Source organism: Notolabrus celidotus, chromosome 5, assembly GCF_009762535.1.
Source record: "Notolabrus celidotus isolate fNotCel1 chromosome 5, fNotCel1.pri, whole genome shotgun sequence".
Lineage (NCBI taxonomy): Eukaryota > Metazoa > Chordata > Actinopteri > Labriformes > Labridae > Notolabrus > Notolabrus celidotus.
In genome coordinates, this window is record NC_048276.1 from 12,507,418 (window position 1) to 12,528,281 (window position 20,864).

At 40.3% G+C, this 20,864-nt stretch overlaps 1 protein-coding gene across 3 annotated transcripts in view; it reads left to right on the forward strand.

Annotated features, from left to right (window-relative positions):
* The window catches only part of LOC117812390 (serine/threonine-protein kinase PAK 3), a 55,060-nt gene extending 35,950 nt beyond the window's left edge, over positions 1 to 19,110 (forward strand). For 2 of the 3 annotated variants that reach the window (XM_034683112.1, XM_034683111.1), the window contains 15 exons: positions 22 to 215; positions 320 to 420; positions 2,880 to 3,033; positions 3,122 to 3,159; positions 7,663 to 7,725; positions 9,798 to 9,953; positions 10,047 to 10,218; positions 10,851 to 10,914; positions 12,901 to 12,949; positions 13,072 to 13,184; positions 14,232 to 14,349; positions 14,551 to 14,650; positions 14,788 to 14,984; positions 15,325 to 15,462; positions 17,997 to 19,110. In XM_034683112.1, coding sequence (XP_034539003.1) covers positions 44 to 215; positions 320 to 420; positions 2,880 to 3,033; positions 3,122 to 3,159; positions 7,663 to 7,725; positions 9,798 to 9,953; positions 10,047 to 10,218; positions 10,851 to 10,914; positions 12,901 to 12,949; positions 13,072 to 13,184; positions 14,232 to 14,349; positions 14,551 to 14,650; positions 14,788 to 14,984; positions 15,325 to 15,462; positions 17,997 to 18,086 — 1,725 coding nt within the window. In that variant the 5' untranslated portion in view covers positions 22 to 43 and the 3' untranslated portion in view covers positions 18,087 to 19,110. The remainder of the gene's footprint in view (positions 1 to 21; positions 216 to 319; positions 421 to 2,879; positions 3,034 to 3,121; positions 3,160 to 7,662; positions 7,726 to 9,797; positions 9,954 to 10,046; positions 10,219 to 10,850; positions 10,915 to 12,900; positions 12,950 to 13,071; positions 13,185 to 14,231; positions 14,350 to 14,550; positions 14,651 to 14,787; positions 14,985 to 15,324; positions 15,463 to 17,996) is intronic. The other variant, XM_034683113.1, reaches the window with a different exon arrangement.
* The last annotated feature ends 1,754 nt before the right edge of the window (positions 19,111 to 20,864 follow it).

Consider the following 20,864-nt stretch of genomic DNA (forward strand, 5'->3'; position numbering starts at 1 on the left):
TCTCTCTTCTGTCTCTCATAGGACATTGTGAGTGCTACTAAAGATGTCTGATAGTGTCGATATTGAAGAGAAACCACCAGCCCCCCCCTTGAGAATGAACAGTAGTTCCAGAGACTCTTCATCAGTGAATCACGCCTCTAAACCGCTTCCAATGGCTCCTGAAGAGAAAAACAAGAAAGTCCGCCTGCGCTCCATCTTCCCCGGGGGAGACAAGAGTAAGTATCTCTCTCCTCACTGAGATGAATGTGATTTACTAATTTCCTGTGATAAAAATAAACCAGATCAACTTGTGTGATGATTTTTGGTTTGTCTCCTGTAGCAAACAAGAAGAAGGAGAAGGAACGTCCTGAGATATCCCTGCCCTCAGACTTTGAACACACCATTCATGTCGGCTTTGATGCTGTAACAGGAGAATTCACGGTGAGTATCTCTCTCCCTGACAGTCAGGAATAGAAACTTAGACTCATGCGTTTCCAAATCCCCCTCCTAGGTACACATTTCTAAAATCACTCTTCCCTGAAGTGATAGAGTCAGCTAATGATATATTTCCCTCCGCCTGGAGTTTGTATTAAAGTGACTTGAATGACAATCATCCCTGGTCTCAGGTGAAACCTTTAAGTGCTTTTTTTATAAACTGCTGCTTAGCTGCAGTTTTACTTTGCAAGTTATTTTTATTCTTACACAGCACAGTATTCCCCCTTCTTTAATTTGTTATCCTTATTGTTCTTTACACTAAATGTGATCCTCTCGAAACACTTTGCACTCTAAGCACGTATAATGTAGTATACCATAAAACAATATAACAACCTCCACGCTGTAATCTCACATTATCCAGTGAGAATAACAAACAGAGATGGTTATTGAGCTCTGTGTTTATTTTTAACGACCTGTATCAGTGGCAATAATTTATTCTATATTATTATGTCATATTGAAAAGTGCACTGGACCACAAGTGATGTGCTTCCTGTATACACCAAGGAAAGCTTCCACAGGGGGTAGTTAATGTAATAAATTACATTTCACTGTTAAAGTCTTACTGATATCATTCCTCGTGGCTCTGTTAAGGGGAAAGAAAAGACACCATGCTGTGAAGAAAGAACACAAATAAAGAGATGTTCATAAGCTGCCATTTTTATTTGGTGAGAGAAAACACGATATCCTAATAATGGAACCATAAAACTGTAACACAGACAAAAACATAAACGTGACATGGTTTCACAACACAAAGAGAACAATCTGAAAGTCTTGTATAGTCAAGTTCTCCAATGACACTTCTCAGATAAAAAGGGATGAGTAATCACTATTCCTCTGAAAACTAGCTTTAGATGCAGGACAGAAAACTCTGTCCTCTGCTCTATTTGACTCCCAAATGATCAGCTCTCAGTCCATGACATCAGCAACAAATACTTCCTTGTTTGTTTGATAAGTTGTGTGTCTGACTGCGACACACAGCGCTCCATTAAAACTGTTTCAAACCAAACGGCTTTGATTTCACTGCTTTCATGGTTTTCTGGGAGGAAACAGTAATTTACTGTTGATTTGCTCTTTGATGCACGTCCAAGTGGCATCTTTTCTGACAGTCCCTAACACAGAGCACAGCAGAGTATTTTTATACAGGCAGCTGCTTTAAGTGTAAAAATATCCAGTTTATAATGATGGCATGAATGAAACCCATTGTTCAATTCTATTCAGGCCCAGCTAGTAGCAGTATCACTATTAATGGAAATAAAACAACGTAAAACATAGGCCTTTTCAAATAGAACAATCCCTCAAAGGAATGGTTTAAAATAAACTCTTTCATATGTCTCTCATATGTCTCCCATATGTCTCCCATTAAATATGAGTAAGCTATTTAGCTTAGCTCAGCATGAAATAAAGAAACAGAGGGAAACAGCTAGCTTAGCTCTGTCTAAAGGCTAACAAGCATCAATTAGAACAAAGCGGCAACCTCCGGTCTCAAACTATGAAGCCCATGCGGAAGTGTTATAAACTGCAGTTCATCGAGAATCCGCTTGAGGCTGGCTGCAGAAACACCGGAAACCACATAGACGCCCATTCCAAAAAGATGATCTTTGCTGCATTAACAAATATGTTTACAGCCTGGTTCAAAAAACGGCTTGGCTCTAAGTAGCTAATCTCTCTATCGGCACACACTGTACGGGGGGTGAATTTTTTTATAACGCAACGCTTCAGAAGATATTAAGATTACGAGTTTTTGCCCAAATAAGGACATGACTGACCTGACTCCCGGTCGGGAACACATAGCTGTTGGCTAAGAGGCTCAAACCCCGCCTCTTCACGTCACACTCTGCCTGGTTAAGTTCCGCATTTCCAATATGGCTGCCGCCGTCGATTGGCTTCAAAATAGCGCTCAGGAACAGATGGGTGACGTCACGTATACTACATCCATTATTTGCACAGTCTATGATTAGAACCTCTTCAGCTCATTTATTAATATGAAATATGTCTTCAGTCAACTAGAAATAGTTTGCTAGCTGTTTCACAGTTTCAAGGCTTCATGCTGAGCTAACAAAGAATGCATATTAGTACATTTTTGAAAGTGTTTTCAACATGTTGGTTTTTCTAATGTTGTTTGAGATACCAACTCTAGTTAGGAATTATAGAAAAAAAAATTTGATATAAAATTATAACTTCTCTTACAAATTCAAAGTTTGTATATTTGTTTGACATTCACTACTGCAGAAAACCGAGAGGAAACAACATCTTACTCGACAAATACCCCAAAAAAGACCTTCAATCACCTAGCTTTAATCTGTGAAGTATTTCATGGGGGATGAAAAGTGTTGAAAAAACAAAAAGACAACGTCAAAAATGTACGCAAACTATTGCAAAACTATAACTTTTGTCTGTTTGTGCAGGGTATCCCAGAGCAGTGGGCACGGCTCCTTCAGACCTCGAACATCACTAAACTGGAGCAGAAGAAGAACCCACAGGCCGTGCTGGACGTCTTAAAGTTCTACGACTCTAAAGAGACTGTGAACAACCAGAAATACATGAGCTTCACCTCGGGAGGTAAGCATAAAACATTGCATTTTTATTTCTTTGTCTAAGAATATGGTTTTATTATGTCACATTTATGTAATGTTCATTTTTGTTTCAGACAAGTCAGCACATGGGTACATTGCAGCAAACACTCTGGTGAGTATCTAACTTCTAAATAAAAACATTTGATGATTACTTAAAAGTATCTCTAGGAAACACTAAAATAATTAATCAGACAAAGTAGTTGTCAGATATATCAAACCATTAATTAAAGCACAATTTTAAATTATTTCTGAGATTGTTAAATAAATAAATCACAAATCCGCTCGCTTGTTTGGTTGTTAAAGTAAAATAATTATTAGTACAGATGAAGTCAGTTTCTGCCTGCACTATCTCTCCCATATTTCATTGCGTTCTCTGTAATATATGGAGGGAAATATATTTCATATGCATGTAATGGTGTAATGATTTGTCAGGTAAGTTGCATCATTATGTTGATTGAATTTATCGTCTTAAACCTGAGAGAAATTATACCTCTCCGTCTGCTACACAGTAAATCTTCACTGAACTCTGGCTTACTCTTCGCAGTAATATCTGGGATAGACTGTGCTACTCCCCTGAAGGTTTTATTTCTCACAGACTTCTGCTTCTAATGGGCAAAACATGTGCATACCCCTCTTGAGGCTTACTACCCTCACTCTGCAGCATAATACCCTGAATTTTCCATACATGCCGATCACTTTGCAGCTCCTGCAGGAAAACTGTGGCTCCTGCGAGAACCACTTCTGCTCATTGTTTATTTTTCCAATCTGCACTACTTAACCAGATTTTGAAACAGCCATAGACGAGCTCCACTGGAGGCTCAGCGGCATCTAGAGGGACTCCTGCTGTGCTGACCTCATTCCTGGCTTTGACCAGAGTAATCTATGCTTTGAATGCCTCGGCCTGAGCACGTTCAGCCGGGTGAAGAAGTGGAGCCCAAGTCTGTTCAGTGGGATTCGCTGCCCCTGGGCTAACTACAATGGGCGCACTTAATGCAGGGCTATAGCCTGAGAGAGCTCTTTGCCTCTGAAGGGCAGGCGGGTGTGGCAGTGTGTCTAAAAGGTTGCGAGTGCCAGTGAGGGTATTGAAGAGCATCTCAGCGTAGGACTGTCACAGCGGTGCATGGCCTGCAGAGGTGACTCAGCTATTGGCTGCGGTATCTCAGACTTCATCCTACTATTGGGCTTTTAGTGTCGCACTGTCTCATATGAGAAGAACTCCAGGAAGGTGTCAATACTGATCAATAATAGCAGCCATGTCATTCACAGAGACATGCTAACCCACCCTTAGCTACCCCGGTAGATTTATTTCATCACAAACCTCTTCTAACCTTCTAGGCTGGTTAATATTTCAGAGGTGTTTTTTTTTTGTCCTGAACAACGTTCTTTTTTTAACCCGTCTCAGTCCATGTCAGCGGTGCTGTTTTAATTTCTTGTCTGTCAAAACTGAAAAAAAGTGGAACTGTTACAAGACTTTTTTATTTTTATTTTCAACAAAACTTGTTAAATTTGCTAATTTTTAAAGGAACTAACAAACAAATACACAAACAACAACATACAAAATACAAAAGGACAAAAAGCCCCCCACCCTGACACATACCCCCTGCAGATTAAACAGGTAGAGCTAAAAAAGTCCAACATATAAGACACAAAGCAAATGAATACAAAATAAATAGACCAAGACAATAATTTAAACATAGTAAGACACACCATGGTGATAAAGTAATGTGACCAGCTGAGCTGTTAATACAGGATACAAAAGGATTCCAGGTCTTTTCAAAAGTATAAGGCGTACAAGGTGCTTTCATTAGATAGATAGATAGATAGATAGATAGATAGATAGATAGATAGATAGATAGATAGATAGATAGATAGATAGATAGATAGATAGATAGATAGATAGATAGATAGATAAATAGATAGTCACGTATTTATGGCAGAACCCAAAAAGCAGAGTAAATCAGCCTTAAGACTTTTCTTTCCCAAAGTTTATTGTTGAAGTGTAGGGTGAGGGGATAGCTGGTAGGGTCCTGGGGTGCTGAGGGATCCAGACGGTGGTCAACAGGCAGGAGAGTGAAGACAGTGGCAGAGCTTATAGCTGAAAGGTCCTGGAGACAAAAAACGAAGGTGTCAGGTGGGTTCAAGATGATGACGAAAAATAGCAAAAAGTTTAGCAACAGGTTTTCTTGAGAGCTGGACTTGGCTACCATGTAGGCATAACAATCCGGCAGGGACTGGATGTTGGTGCAGGGTTCTTGTAGGCTGTGGTGATTGGATGATGGCTGGCAGGAGTGTGATAGATAGATAGATAGATAGATAGATAGATAGATAGATAGATAGATAGATAGATAGATAGATAGATAGATAGATAGATAGATAGATAGATAGATCTTCATTTGTCCTTAATAAGGAAATTTGTTGTCAGTGTCTGTACAAAAAATACATATATAAAACACAAATAAAAAATAAACATCCACCCAGCCCCGCAACAATGGTGCATACATCATCCCACATAGTATATACACACTGGACACGTGATAGATAGATCTTTATTTGTCCTTAGTCCTTAGTTACATGGAGGAGAGATGATTCTTCGAGCAGTCAGCCATTTGTGTCCTTGGTCGATCACATGTCTCACCTTGACCTTAGCTCGCATACATTTATATCTGCCGATAACGGAGCGAGGGACACCGTGTTGCATCCAAATGTAGCCTCGGCCTGACCAAAATGTAATAACCGAGTTCAGGTTCTAGTACTGGATGAGATAATCTACATTATTTATAATGGCCTGAATGTTGCTCTCAGTGTCACAATTATTTACTTTACCTAACAACAACAAAAAAGAAAGATTAAATATTTTGGTTAAAATCAAACATTTTAGTTTTATCACAAGCAGAAATAAAAAAATACACATTTGGCCAGACATTTTGAACATAGTTTTAATTAACTAATACTAGCTCCAGTGCCAATCAAGAAGCCCTGACCTAAGATATTCAACTTTAGTGTGTTGGTTGAGAGTCACCTGTTCAACCAGCACAGACAGCTGGAGTGATGTCCATACAGCTGAGTTCACAGCATGTACAGTGTGTGAGCTTTACCTCATGCCACACTTTATATTACATTAGATGTGTGTTGTTAGAGTAACGTCTTAACGTCACTATAACTTTAGACTGTAGAATCAAGAATGAATGGCACAATCTGTGTGATTTGTACTTCAGCAGACGAGCTTTTGAAAATTGAACTGTAGTAATTTGATGATGTTGGGATTTTCAAGCTTGTTCAAGTTATAAGGGTAATGGTAAAACCATCAAAAGAGAATCAAAAGAGCAATGTGAACCCCATCCCACCTGTGTTTGAGTTAGAAACCTCACTGGAAATCTAGACATGCCACTATGTCCACATTCTACCACAACTCAAAAAACTATGACCCAAGCTGTACTCTTAATTTATCACCATAATTATAAGTATAGAAGAAACAGCATTAACCATCCATAACTTTCCTCTGAGCCAGTGTGACGACTCCAACAATGAGACCATTTTCCTGTCGGAGTCACAGCTATGTTCCAGTATCCAAAACAGCGAATACAAGCAGCTATCCTCATGTGACAGAGCACAGCTTTTTTCAAAAGTTACATTGTTCTTAAGGTGAATACAACAACACTGGTTTCGTAACAGTTATCCCCTGCCAGTTCATTCAGGGTGACATTGAAAAGTGTCAGGTTTTAACTACGTGAAGGAAAGTTTCTAACAGAATGTGTGCCTAAAGGTGCAACATGAATACACACTGATAATCCTCACTCTGAGCACCTGAGTGAAAGTGTGTCCTTGTGTATACTATGAGAGTACTGAGCTATGATTTAGGTGTAACTTCATAATGTCTTCTCCATGCTGTGAGAAAAAAAACATGAAATCTGAACAATGTGGGTTCCTTAGTTTTGACGCTCTCAAAATCTCCCAAAAATCTACAGGACAACTTGATGATAGGTTCAACTGTTTACATCACCAACAATAATAGAACATTACAGAAAGGTGTCAATTTTCCAAGTTTATATCCACAAAATCCGAAAGAATAAAAGAGAGCAGGAGAGAGGTCAAAAAACTGTGTGGCTCCACTCTCTCTGCTTACCTAACTGCTCATTAATTCAAAAACGAAACTTAACAAGGGGCGGAGCTAAAGCATTCATGCTTCCAACCCTTCCAACACATGACAATCTTTATCACACATGCACATACAATTTTAATATCAGGAATGACTTACATCATTATGAACTTGAACTATTAATCATCTTTTTATAAATATATATTTATCTTCATCCTTATAAATGAACTATTTATGTAAAGTATTACATGTACATGAACTTAAATAACTGTATTTAGGCTCCTACAAAGAAAAATCATAAATCGGTGAGGAAACTGTACACTACATCACACAAAGACGGTCCTCAGTAAGCAGGGTTTGTCTCCATGGTGTCCTCTCCTAATGCTGGGTGTTTATGGACCCAATGTCCACCCCTCGGTAGCATACCCCTGCCCTCCCCCCTCTTTCCCCTGAATACTCTTAAACATTGTATGGATTTCATTTTGAGTAAATCCTCCCATTTTTAACCTTCACATTCAGAACCGGCTGCTGTCATCTGGGCCTCCCGTCAGCCTTAGAACCTGCAGCGCATTATTTGACAAGGTAACTCCTCCATATTACTTTCCACATGATGTATCTCTGCATTGGCTTTGAAAGCTAAATTTGATCTTCTAATTTCTCCAAATGCATACAATGATTTGATTCTAGAGCCATCATCACTCTCTGTACTGAAATCTCACGGGGGATATGATTGGAACCTTTAATATTTGATTTCTCAGATGTATTTTCCACAAGAGCACCTCTTCCTTTTTTTTCTTCTTCTTCTAAATGACGGTCTCTGAAGTAGCAGGGCAGGGGCGCATGCCACTGCGGGTTGTGATGACTGTCAAACTGCATGTATGAGATCACAATCCTTACAGTCTGATCCACAGTCCCAATAACGTGCCTGTTACTTCATCACCATTGTAGACATTACCGCATGGCTCTGCGATAAAAAACACATGGCACTGCTTTTAGTAAGACTCATTTCTGCACTGCAGTCTTGGCCCACCCACCCCCCTCCTCCTCCTTCTCCTCCCCCCTCTTCTTTCTTGGAGCAGGTCAGAGGCCCAGTATGTCTGAATGAAGGACTGGGACTTTCCTTCAGCCAGACCCCCTTTCCCTTTAATCACTAGAACTGAGCTGCACTGCTTCATTTATGCATGACGGGACTGGAAATGGATGAAATGTTTCCATTCCAAAAGAGGAAGATGATCCAAGGCTAGCTGAGTTTTGGATGGGGGAAATAAAGGCTGAGCATTTGGCATAATAAATATGCCTGAGGCTTTTTAATAAGACTTGTTGCAAGGTATCTTCCACACGCAAAGGAAGTCCATCACCATATTGCACATTTCTGCAATGTGGCTGCATGCTTTCTCCTATTGCACCGTTACACATGTAGCTGTTAGTTCTTTAATGAACCTCTGTTAAACTGCACTGAATGGCACCACTCTCTCTCTCTCTCTCTCTCTCTCTCTCTCTCTCTCTCTCTCTCTCTCTCTCTCTCTCTCTCTATCTCTATCTCTCAATTCAATTCAATTCAATTTGCTTTATTGGCATGAACAAAGACATGTTGTTGCCAAAGCACATACGATTCATACACATACATTGTATATATATACATTATATATTATATATATTCCATATTTTATACACATTAATGAACGATGGTGTCACCCATACAGCATATCTCAATGTCCTCACTTGATGCAGTATGCTCATAAAACCTTCACCTAAAATCAGATATTATGGGATGGTGCGTCCGTCAGGCTGTGACAGGCAGACACATATTTAGCAGCCAGAGGAGCTGCTGACCCTTCCCCCAGGAGAACTGACAGTTTCTCTTCTGGGGTTAATGTTGGGAAGTTTGGTACTATTTTAGTAATTTCCCTGTAGTGGGAATCTCTTAGTAAAGAGAACTTGCTACAGTGGAGGAGGAAGTGCATCTCTGTCTCTATGTCCCCTGTAGAGCAGTGAGCACATAGATGCTTCTCTCTGGGCAGCCATGTCTGCCTGTGTCTCCCTGTGGTGGTCACTCAGCCTGTATTTGGTCAGGTTATGTCTTTGTTTTGTATCTCTAACACTGTACAGATATTCAGATAATTTATAATCACGGTTTAGGGTCAAATAACAATTCATTCTACTTTGGGTCTTTGTTTGGTTTCTCTCTCTGTCTCTCTCTCTTTATCTCTCCCTCCCTCTCTCTCTCTCTGTTAATGCTTGTCTCTTCAGCTCTCTCTGGACTCATAACACTTCCCTCCACTACTAACTGAAATATCCCTGATGATTTAAATCAATTTTTTTTATGTTTTTGTTGCACTAGAATAAAATATCACAACAGACTCACTTTAATTAGATCCTACATGATCTTTTTTGTCTCCACTTTAGTCCTACTTGTGATCCAGATCTGTAATGTAGCTGATAAAATTGGTGAATGATCAACTTACTTTCCAGAACTCAAACCATGCACATGTCTGGTTTTGGGTTTGCAGGATATTTTTCTGTAGTAACATCTTATCAAAGATAAAATAGTCATTTGTTAGTCTGGGAACAAATCTAAGAATCTTCACACACTTTTCATTACCTGCTGCTTCATCGCATAAACACCCAGCCTAATTCTCATCTCAACCTTCCAGGGAGCCAAAACATCATCATCAGAGCCCCCAATCGCTCCACCCGTGTCAGAAGAAGAAGATGAAGAAGAAGAAGAAGAGGAGGAGGAAGAAGAAGAAGAGGACGATGACGACGAGCTGCCCCCGGTCATTGCCCCTCGGCCCGAGCACACCAAATCTGTGAGTTAACGCAGCATCGGTTATAATGACAGCACTCTGCTGTAAATGCAAACCTGTCTGCATTTCCTGTACTCCTTTTCTCTCTCCTGGCAGATCTACACACGTTCCGTCATGGACCCAAAGCCACCCACCCCTGTGAAAGAAGTCGTGACCCCACCGGAGTCTCAGGTCCAGCCGGAGAACACGTCCAACACGATGTACCGCAACACGGATCGCCAGAGAAAGAAGTCCAAAATGACAGATGAGGAGATTCTGGAGAGGCTCAGTATGTGAATTTGGAGATTTTCCAGTTCTTTTGACATGTTTTTGAAATACTGAGGAGACATTTCTCTCCAGCATCCATTGATTTCCAAACAGTTCTTTCATCATTTAACTGTAGGCTGTATTCTAAATTAATTGAATCTTAGAACATTTAAGTCCTCCTCACTCTTTCCATGAAGTAGCTGTTTAGAGTAATTCTAAATTGCTTTATTTTCATTTACCTTTAAATGCTATTAAATCCAATGATTTTAAATTGAAGGTGCTACTGGGTTAAAAAAGAATAGCAAAGTATAATATCTGCAATTGTGAAATGCAGAAGCCCTCTAAGGTCTAAGGTCACTGATGGTACAGCAACTTTGTGTATTTGAAAAATGTTCTAAAGAATTCAAAGCAGGAAACACACATGTAATGATAATCATGCAAAATACTCTCTTATTGATTGTGACCTCTCCTGGACTGCTTCTGCACAGTGAAGTAGAGATGTATTTGTAGTTGCATTAACAGGCAGCACAGAGCAGAGAGGGTTACGCAGTGATGCATTCTGTGTATTTGCGTGAAGGCCTTCATGGCTGTGTGCGCCCACACAAGCTCAAGCTCAATCATTATTTATCTCTTTCTGTTTTCTCTCTGACTCAGGGAGTATTGTGAGTGTGGGGGATCCCAAAAAGAAGTACACACGCTTCGAGAAAATAGGACAAGGGTAAGTTCATCTGCGATCAAGAACCCGTCGTTACAGTAACTGAAATGGAGCGATTTCAGGAGCAGTCAGTCTCTGCAGGGGAGACAGAGCTGTGGTGAACAGGGAGGGTTAGGTTAGATGACGAGGAGAAAGTAAGAGGAGAGGAAATGAGAATTGTATCCTGAAATGGCCAAGGGCCAGATTAGCTCAGCCATTTCTCTCTCTCTCTCTATTTCTCTTTCACTCACTCACTCTCTCTCACTCTCTCGTCTTGTCTTTCAGTTTTTAAAGGCTGCTGCTTTTCTTCCACTCTCCCTGTTCACCTCACATCCGCACTGATAAAAACTGTGTGGTTCTTATCTGCTCACGCTCACTGTTTCTATATTTGATCAGGAAGCTGCTATCTGAAACAGTAGATAACTGTCTGCTTGTTAGTACCAGGAACTGTGCTCCATTATCCTGAGCCTCTGACAGCGCACAGGTGGAAGTGACAACAAGAGAAAGAGAGCAATGCCGCATGATTTAACTCACAGCTGAAAGACATTTTCACAGAGTCAGTTACACCTCCCAATAAGGAGAGACTGGCTGAACACATTCCTTTAACCAACTACATATATACTCATTACTGATGATGGGGTTACTTAGAGGCAGAGACGTTTTTTTATTGTTTGTTCAGAAGGAACCCATACGATTTATAGCAAGGTGTGTGTGCTGTCGTAGCTTTCTTTAACTGTTGCAGCTAAAGCTAGTGAGTGCTAACTGAATACATTTAACCATCCTGTTATGTTGCGGGTCAAACTGACCCACGTTAAAGTTCAAAAATCTTTAAAAAATGTTTCAAAGGTATTTTTTTTGGTATGAAACTTCTTCTGCTTGGCTTATTTATTGTTATAAACACATAAAATGAAAATGGTTCATTTCACATATTTGCAACCCCTCCTGCATGTTTATATTTCTTATATACTGTTCGGGTCAATTTGACCCTGCAGTCAAAGCGGAGGCTAAAAGGAGTCAGAAGTGTCAAATAATACTTGTTTCTTTGGGATTGTGGGTAGAGGAACTTCTACCACTCTATAACCTAAGCCCTAATGTCAAAGTGTATGAAAGGCTAGCAGTATTCAGAGGTCGCTGCCCATTTAGGCAACATATGCCTTCCAAAGCTAAATACGGAATAACTATCTGGGCTTCACTTCATAAAAAGAAAAAAATGTAAAATAAAATAAACAAAAATCTATGTTATGTAAAACTATTGTATTTATATATAGGTCTTTCCAATGTACATTAAAAAAGTTTTAACATTATTTTTTTAGGAAAACTAGTGAGTTATCCTCATTGAACCATGCTCTGTGAGAGGTAAAGAAGACCATTGCACTAAAGATGGATTTAAAGGATTAGTAATGGAGTTAATAATGAGATATAAACAATGTTTTCTAACACTTTTGGATAATTAAACATGCCCTGGGTCAAATTGAATCAGTCCTGAGATTTGAAAATAAAAGGAGGGTTAATAGAAACCTGCACTAAAATTAGCAGTAAATGAAAGACAACTGCCAGTGGTCCTTTTCCTGGAAGATCCAAGGCTTAAACCGGGTATACTCAAGCACGATTTGTTTTTCTTCAAAGTTAAAATAAGATTTAAAAAAAAAAGGACTACAGATGGACTCAAAGATCAGATTCTTGCATCTACAGATTGTTCCTCAGCAGATAGATGTTGAAATACAGTCAGATCTGTGGCTCTGCTAAGCCTGTCTGAGAAATAATAAGCATAATCCTGTGGTTGAAGCACAACTTGGCCATGATTTAATATTCATGTAGCATTAGTTTAAGTGTGTCTTTGCTTCAGAAAAAACAATAAAAGCACAGAAGTGATTATGACGACACCATAGAAGCATGAAAGTGTCAGTGTTCTGCAAAATAATGACACACCTTCCTTCATCATGAGTGATTATGAGTCGAAAAACGCATACATGCTCTTTAATTAAAGTCATTTGATTTGTGTTTCACCAGAGCGTCTGGCACTGTGTACACAGCCATCGACATAGCAACTGGCCAAGAGGTAAGTCAGATCTTGTCTTACATTGTACAACTTTCACATGCTGTATGTTTTCTCTTCCTCCCAGCTAAGCCAGCAGGCTCACTCTTTCTCCCGAACAACGCATTCCTCCTCTGTTTTCTCAGGTGGCCATCAAGCAGATGAACCTGCAGCAGCAGCCCAAGAAAGAGCTGATCATCAACGAGATCCTGGTGATGAGGGAAAACAAAAACTCCAACATAGTCAACTACCTGGACAGGTCAGTTTGCAAATGTAGGGTAATGATTCATACAGAAATAAATGTGAACCTGAAGTCTCAGTTTATTGATGTTTCATATTCGATTCAGAAAATACGTTTAAGGGGATTGTATTTTCTGGACACCCAAGATAAATCCCTCAAAGAGCTTATTTTATTATTCTGATGCTTTAATTTTCTGTGATATACCAGTAACTGAAATGGGGCAGCAAATCCTCAAATTTAAAGGCTATATCCACCATTTTTTATGTATTTATTTTAATTGCTAATTCACCAGTCTCTCCTGTGTGAGGACGTGAAAAGAATATATTTATTTTGCCCTGCAAGAATTTAAATGAGATTCAAAATGCTAGGTCCTTAAATAGCCTTATATAACCCCCCTGACTAGGTATTAAAATACATTATTATTGAAGCTTTTGAAGCGTTTGAAATTAATTTGTCAGTTTTTGATTTCTCATGATGGTAAGACTTTTACACTGAAATAAACCAACTCTAAAGTGTAAATATATCTGATGTGAATTTGCCTGTAGTGATTGATTTGTGGTCTGCATTAAGAGTTCAAGGTCAACTCATTCTGTTCCTATAGTGACATTGAAGGATCCTCTAAGCCTGCTTGGCAGATGCTTTTTTCTTCCTCATCTTTTTCTTCTTCCTCCTTTTGACTTTTAACTGCAGTCAGCTGTCCTCAAAAGGAACAGTACTGCCCCCTATTGGTTGAAAGCTCAACAAAAACTACATAAGCATTCAGTATGGATACAGTTTTCAGCATCTGTTCCAATCAGTTCTGATTTAATTACTTTGATCTCACTGCTGTTGCTCACAGCTGCCACTTACATGCTCGAACACATACTGTGTGCTGTAACTGACTTTGCATCATGAAGCACAAAGTGCATCATAAACTGTGAACATGTTTCTTTATGTCCCCATTCCTAAAAATGCCAACCAGCGAGCTAAGGTTATAAATTTGTCAAAGCAACGATGAACACACAACAACCCCCGAATGACATGTTTCCTACAATATAACCACCAACACTTTGTTTCTTTCTTCAGTTACTTGGTTGGAGACGAGCTTTGGGTGGTGATGGAGTATTTGGCGGGGGGTTCGTTGACAGATGTAGTGACTGAGACCTGCATGGATGAAGGCCAGATCGCTGCAGTCTGCAGAGAGGTAAGAAGCCAGGTTTAGAGATACGCACCACCTGCTACTTCTGCTGCCGTGACAATCTGACATTAAGTTGAGGTCAACAGATGCAAAGATTTGAACGAAAATTCCCTGGCCATGAATAAAAGAGTCTAAATATGTGTTACCTACAAACTTCTCTTAAGAGTGGGTGTCTGTTTGATAAGCTCTTTTCCTCTCTCTCTTCAGTGTCTTCAAGCCCTCGACTTCCTACACTCTAACCAGGTGATCCACAGAGATATAAAGAGTGATAATATCCTCCTGGGTATGGATGGATCAGTCAAGCTCAGTGAGTTTTTCTTCAAATATCTAAATGTGCCGTTGCAAATAGAAATGCAAAACTAAATCTTTCAATTTGATAAAGACTGTTTCCAAATCTGAATATAACACACTGCTCCATTTCTCCCTTTCTGTCTCCTTCTGCAGCCGACTTTGGCTTCTGTGCCCAAATCACTCCCGAGCAGAACAAGCGCAGCACGATGGTGGGAACGCCCTACTGGATGGCACCGGAGGTGGTTACTCGAAAGGCTTACGGCCCCAAAGTGGATATCTGGTCTCTGGGAATCATGGCGATAGAGATGGTGGAGGGAGAACCGCCCTACCTGAATGAAAATCCACTCAGGGTAAGAGACATAGTGCAGATGCAACACAAGAGCCATGATGCTTTTATGTTCCTCATCTGTCACCTTGTGTTACCTCTGGATTCTACTAAACCTGCTATGTGGGTTTTGCCTAAACATAGTAATAAGCCTTTGGTTATTGTGCAGCAAATGTGGAATATTTACAAATACTCAAGACTGGCACTCGTGTTTCTGTTGAGGATAATATGAACCATCTCACCCCAGTGTGCATTTGTTTTTAATGGGTGTTGTTCTTTTTTTATTTGTTTACATCAGTACAAATGAGGGGGACATCAATGATTTGAGGTTTACATAAATAACTGACCTCTTCCATGTCTTCCAGGCGCTGTACCTGATAGCTACCAATGGTACTCCAGAGCTGCAGAACCCAGAGAGGCTGTCGTCAGTGTTCAGAGACTTCCTAAACCGCTGTCTGGAGATGGATGTGGACCGCAGAGGCTCTGCAAAGGAGCTGCTCCAGGTAAAATAATTCATGCACACACACTTTTTTGCAAACTGTTATGTCTTATACATTTAGATGTAGAAAGTGTTGCGACCATTAGGATGATTTACAGTCTATACAGTAATGTAACTTTGAAGTATGACCTCTATGCTTGTATCCCAGGTTGTCGAATAGCCATGCTTTGTCACCTCAAATAGAAACCCATGTAGCCACCATGTGTATTTTACATACATGCATATGGTGGCACCTGTTTTCTTCTTGGCTTATTATGTGGTATCGGTTGGAAAAACATCTGTGGGTTGGTTGCAGCTGGAGTTGAATGTTTGTTCAGAACCCCTCTCTCATCGATGAGGATCCTAAATTGTCTGTTGAATTTATCATCCTCCAAAGCCGACACCCTGGGCTTTCTCTGTCTTTCTACTACACCACCACAAACGGTTTCTCTGAGCATCTGATATGTAGACTTGGATTTTATCTAACCATAAAAAAAGCAAATATTCTGGAAAGTTAAATTACTCTATTGTCAATGTATTTTACTTTCCCTCCTACCATTACTCAGGTGACACAGTGCTACTGGAGCCAAATGCATCAACAGGGCTGGCAGTCATGGTGTTGTAGCTCTTCTTTAGCACAAAACAGACAATTCAAACTATAATGTTCATAAAATTGAACAGTTGAACATAAACTAGAATGGTAAGAACTAGGGCTGGGCGATATTTAAAATTATGTTGTCATGATAAAATATTTCATATCAGTCGATATTGATAATTATTACGATAAATGTCAAATTATTATTTAATTTAAATTGAAATGCAGATTTTTGGTCCTGAGTGAAAGTTGAAATAACTGGACGGTTTGTTAGTTTGTATCTGGAATTAGTTTTCTGATAAACTTCTTGAATCCATTATTTCTGATGATGCTAACAGGAAGCAGGTCTTTAATGTAAAATTGGATTTTTGTGAAGTTTTGGTTTGCAGATGCTTATTTTTCTCAGAATTAAGTTATTTCAATAATTTGATTTACATTCACAACAAATATTTATCAAGTTGTGTTATGTGTATCAGTTTAGTAGAGTATTGTTTTGAGTTGTGCCCTCCCCTTTACGATTACTAAGGGTTACAGGAAGAGTAATATTGTTTCCCTCAGTACACTGAATGCATCACGCTGGAAACTAGCGTTTAAGGCTCATTAGAACCCCCCTCCATTTTAAGTGGCAGGGGGTGTAATTACATGTTTATTTCTATTGATTTTTTATCGAAAATGTTTTATATTTATATCGAGAAAAATTCTATCTATGGGCGATAATTATCGTTATCGAATTATCGCCCAGCACTAAAAAGATCTAACCATATTGACAGAAACCAGGTCTTAGAAAAATGTATTTTTTCGTGTACTGTAATTTCATAGTTTGACATATATCCCATCTGTTCACATGGAGGAGCTGTGGTTTATGACCTACACTGCAGCCAACCAGTAGGGGGAGCTTCAAATGTTTTGGCTGCAAAGTGGCAAACTTTGGTGATAAAAAAAAATATGCTGTTCCCCGAATGTCCACTTGGCTCCAAAAGCCAATGAATCATGATTATGTCAAAATCCTCATTTTTATAGCAAAAATAATCGTGTTTGTGTCATACCACTTGGTACTAAAGCAGTGTTGGTATTAATAGCTCATGCCTTGATTCATAAAATCTGTTTTGTTTATGTTAAAGCTGCTGTTGGTACTCACAGAATAAACATCTGTTCAGAGAGAGGGACTTCGAATGTCAACACTATTCCTCCCAACCAGATTTCCTCTTAGCCCACCAACACAGATCGGCGTGTGCAGTTATGATAGTGCCGGACTCATAACCAATCAGAGGACGTAGTGGGGGCCGCCCCTTAACCAATCAGGACAGAGGATTGGAGATTAGCTATGATTGGTCCGTCATAACGTGAACAAGGGGAATAATAACATTGCTTGATACAAAGGCATTGGAAAACACAGAGATTTCGCATTAGCCTCAAATGACTCCACTTACCAATGAGTACCGATGGGCATTATGACCTTTTCTCCAAACCCAGCAGAAAAAAAGTAACATTTTTTTACACCATTCCTACCAACAGCAGCTTTAAGGCCAAGAGTCGTATACGTTAGTAGGCAGAATTAGGGGAGTTGCTGATTTGATAGACAGTCGTGCACACTGTAGTCAGTCACCAAAATTAATCTGGGCTCCCCCTCTTTGCTCATTTAGAAATTGGCTAAAAGTAAGGTTGAGTCAGCATTTCAAATGTGGCAGCTGCAACCGATGGACTTCATAAAACCTCTCCAGGAACAATTCAGCAGACGTTATTGAGACTCTGTCCATGTTTTCAACAATTTATGGTTTTGGCTTTACTTTAAGAGAGCTGTCACGTCATCCATCTATTTATGGTCTGTATCAATTCAGGATTTAACAGCTTTGGAAGGACGTACAGGTCAAGATAACTTCATGTCAGTATATTGGAATTCTAAACCTGCAGACATATTTTTTTAGGCATAGTATTGACATTTTCCTCCTCTTTGTCCTCTGCAGCATTCCTTCCTGAAGCTGGCAAAGCCTCTCTCCAGCCTGACGCCTCTGATTGTAGCTGCAAAGGAAGCCATAAAGAACAGCAGTCGCTAGGGTGTGCCCTATGTCCCCCACCTGAGGCTGGAGCCCTGCCTGGGATGTGTGCGTTCATGGGGGCAGGGGCTTGGGTGTGTACGCGGTGGGTGACGCGACAGCAACAGCACAAGGAGGGCGTGGGGGGGTGATTGTGTGACATACAGTGACAGCACAAGGACAAAAGACCCCCGGGCCTCTCATGTAGGACGGACATCTGGCCTTGCAGCCTCTCGGCCCCATGCTGCTGAACAGACTTTGCCTCCTCGTTTACTTCTCCACCACTCTGTACATGTAGAGCAGTCCATCACAAGTGTGCGTGTGTGCAAGCGTGCGTGTATGTGTGTGAACAAAAACTGTGCACATCCCTTTGTGTCATATGTCCGTTTTGGCAAAAGTCTCTCAGAAAAATGTGGTGAAAATCATAAAGGAAAATGTGCTCAGTTTCAAGATGGTACTGGAGGAGTGAAGAGGAGAAGGTGATGAAGAGCCTGTGATTCTTTCCCTGCCCGGTTTGAGGGTCGCTTTCCTTTCCTCTGGACCCTCCATGGAGCACAATCAGGCCACACTTGCACCTGCATTGACCCACTCATGTGAGAGAGTGACTCTGGGACTCTCTGGACCCGACCTCTGCCTGCATGACTATGGCTGTACGGAGCAACATCGCTACTCCTCACGTGTTGGAGTGGGGCATATTTTGGTGTATGTGTGTATGCGCGTGTGTATGAAAGTGTGAAAGTGTGTAGGGGTGCAGCTACAGGGGAAACAGTCAGGTGTGATTTCACATGACCTACACCAGCTTTAAACATCCTCCATTAATCTGCTTCATATCAGTGAAGAGATTCAGGTCTCTCATTCATTCTGTCAGACAGTGTCTGTAACAGAGTTCAGGTTAGCTGCTGTCAATCTGCTGATTTCCTCTCTTGATTATTTGAAATACCGAAACACTGTTGCACATTTTGCCTGCATAAAACCCGGAATTTAACTAGAGGCGTACACACAACTGTAAATGACACTTGAATATATCATAAAAGATAAGTGAACTCTAGGTACCATTTGGTTCTGAAAACATTCAGCTTTATTCCATGTGACAGAAACGACTAAAGCCTGGTTTATACTAATGCGCCATAGGTCTGCGTAGCCTCCGTACCTATGCAGAGGCCTACACCTACGCACATAGCCACACATGGAATCAATGCGGGACGCAAGCCCTGTGATTGGACCGCTCGATGGCATTGTATTCCTGCATTTACAGCACTTCAGGAATCAGGTCCATCAGCCATACATTGGCCATGCATTTAATCTACTCTGTCATCTCCTCTCTATTCTTCCCTGTCATCATTGCTGTATGATAAACAGCAACATTTATCAGCTGTACATTAACGCAATACGTTCCGAACAAGCGGCAACCTCCAGTCTCAAACTATGAAGCCCATGCGGAAGTGTTATAAACTGCAATTCATCAAGAATCCGCTTGAGGCTGGCTGCAGAAACCACATAGAAGCCAATTCAAAAAAGACAATCTTTACAACATTAATAAACATGTTTACAGCCTGGTTCAAAAAACGGCTTGGCTCTACATAGCTAATTTCTCTATCGGCACACACTGTACGGGGGGTGAATTTTTTTCTAACACGACGGTTCAGAAGATATTAAGATTACGAGTTTTTTCCCAAATAAGGACATGACTGACTTGACTCCGATACGGGAACACATAGCTGTTGGCTAGGAGGCTCAAACTCCGCCCCTTTACGTCACACTCTGCCTGGTTGAGTTCCGCATTTCCAATATGGCTGCCGCCGTCGATTGGCTTCAAAACAGCGTTCAGGAACAGATGGGTGACGTCACGGATACTACTTCCATATTTTATACAGTCTATGGTTCGGAATTGCTGTGAAATAGTTAACAGAAAACGTAGAGGGGCCAGAAACAGGTGACCCGACTATCAGAGAGACCACACTGCCCTCAAGTGTTTTGTCGGAGTATTGCTGAGCAACACGGACAAATAGATGCTCAAGTAAGTAGTGCTCATGTCTGCGTCAGCTAATGCTGCGAAGGGTCAACACACAAGATATAAACCAGGCTTATTATCACCATTAAAGCTCCTGTGAGGATCTTTTGGGTTATTTGCCGCCCCCCAGTGGACAACATCTCATCCAGCTTTATTTAAATGTCTAATTCGCTGTTGATCGTCTCGTCTGCCAGCAGGGGTGTTAGGCATATAAAATAACTATATCAGACAAGTCATTCTTCTCTCTGATGGTCTTGTTTTCCTTTAGAAGTCATAAAGAAGCATCAGCATTAATATTAGTCTGTTTGATCACTATCTTAAAACCCTCACAGGAGCTTTAAATAGTGTCGGCTTCACCAATTGCACATCTAATTTATCTGCCAACTCTGATCCATAACTGCTTGCAAACATGAGTAAAAGCTTTGATTGTGTACAAGAATCATAAACAGGATATCAATAGATACTCAGTATGTGCGCCTTTCTTTTTATTCTATGGTGTTGGAAAATAATAAGAATTGTGGGAACAATCTGACAACTCTTGATTTAATGCCAGGCCTTTCTTCTCATTATTCCCAAACATGGAATATGACTTTACATTATGTATGGATTTATTTTAGATATCTGTTTTTGGTGATGGATTGTCTGCTTTAGCTTGCTTGCACATAGTGGATCAATATTTCAGACTTTCAAATGAGCTTTCTTTCTTCAGTAGATTGAAAACAAAATTATTATTTTTTTTTCAGCTGTAGTGAGTTGGAGGTCTGGTACCACATATTGTTGCAGTTCCT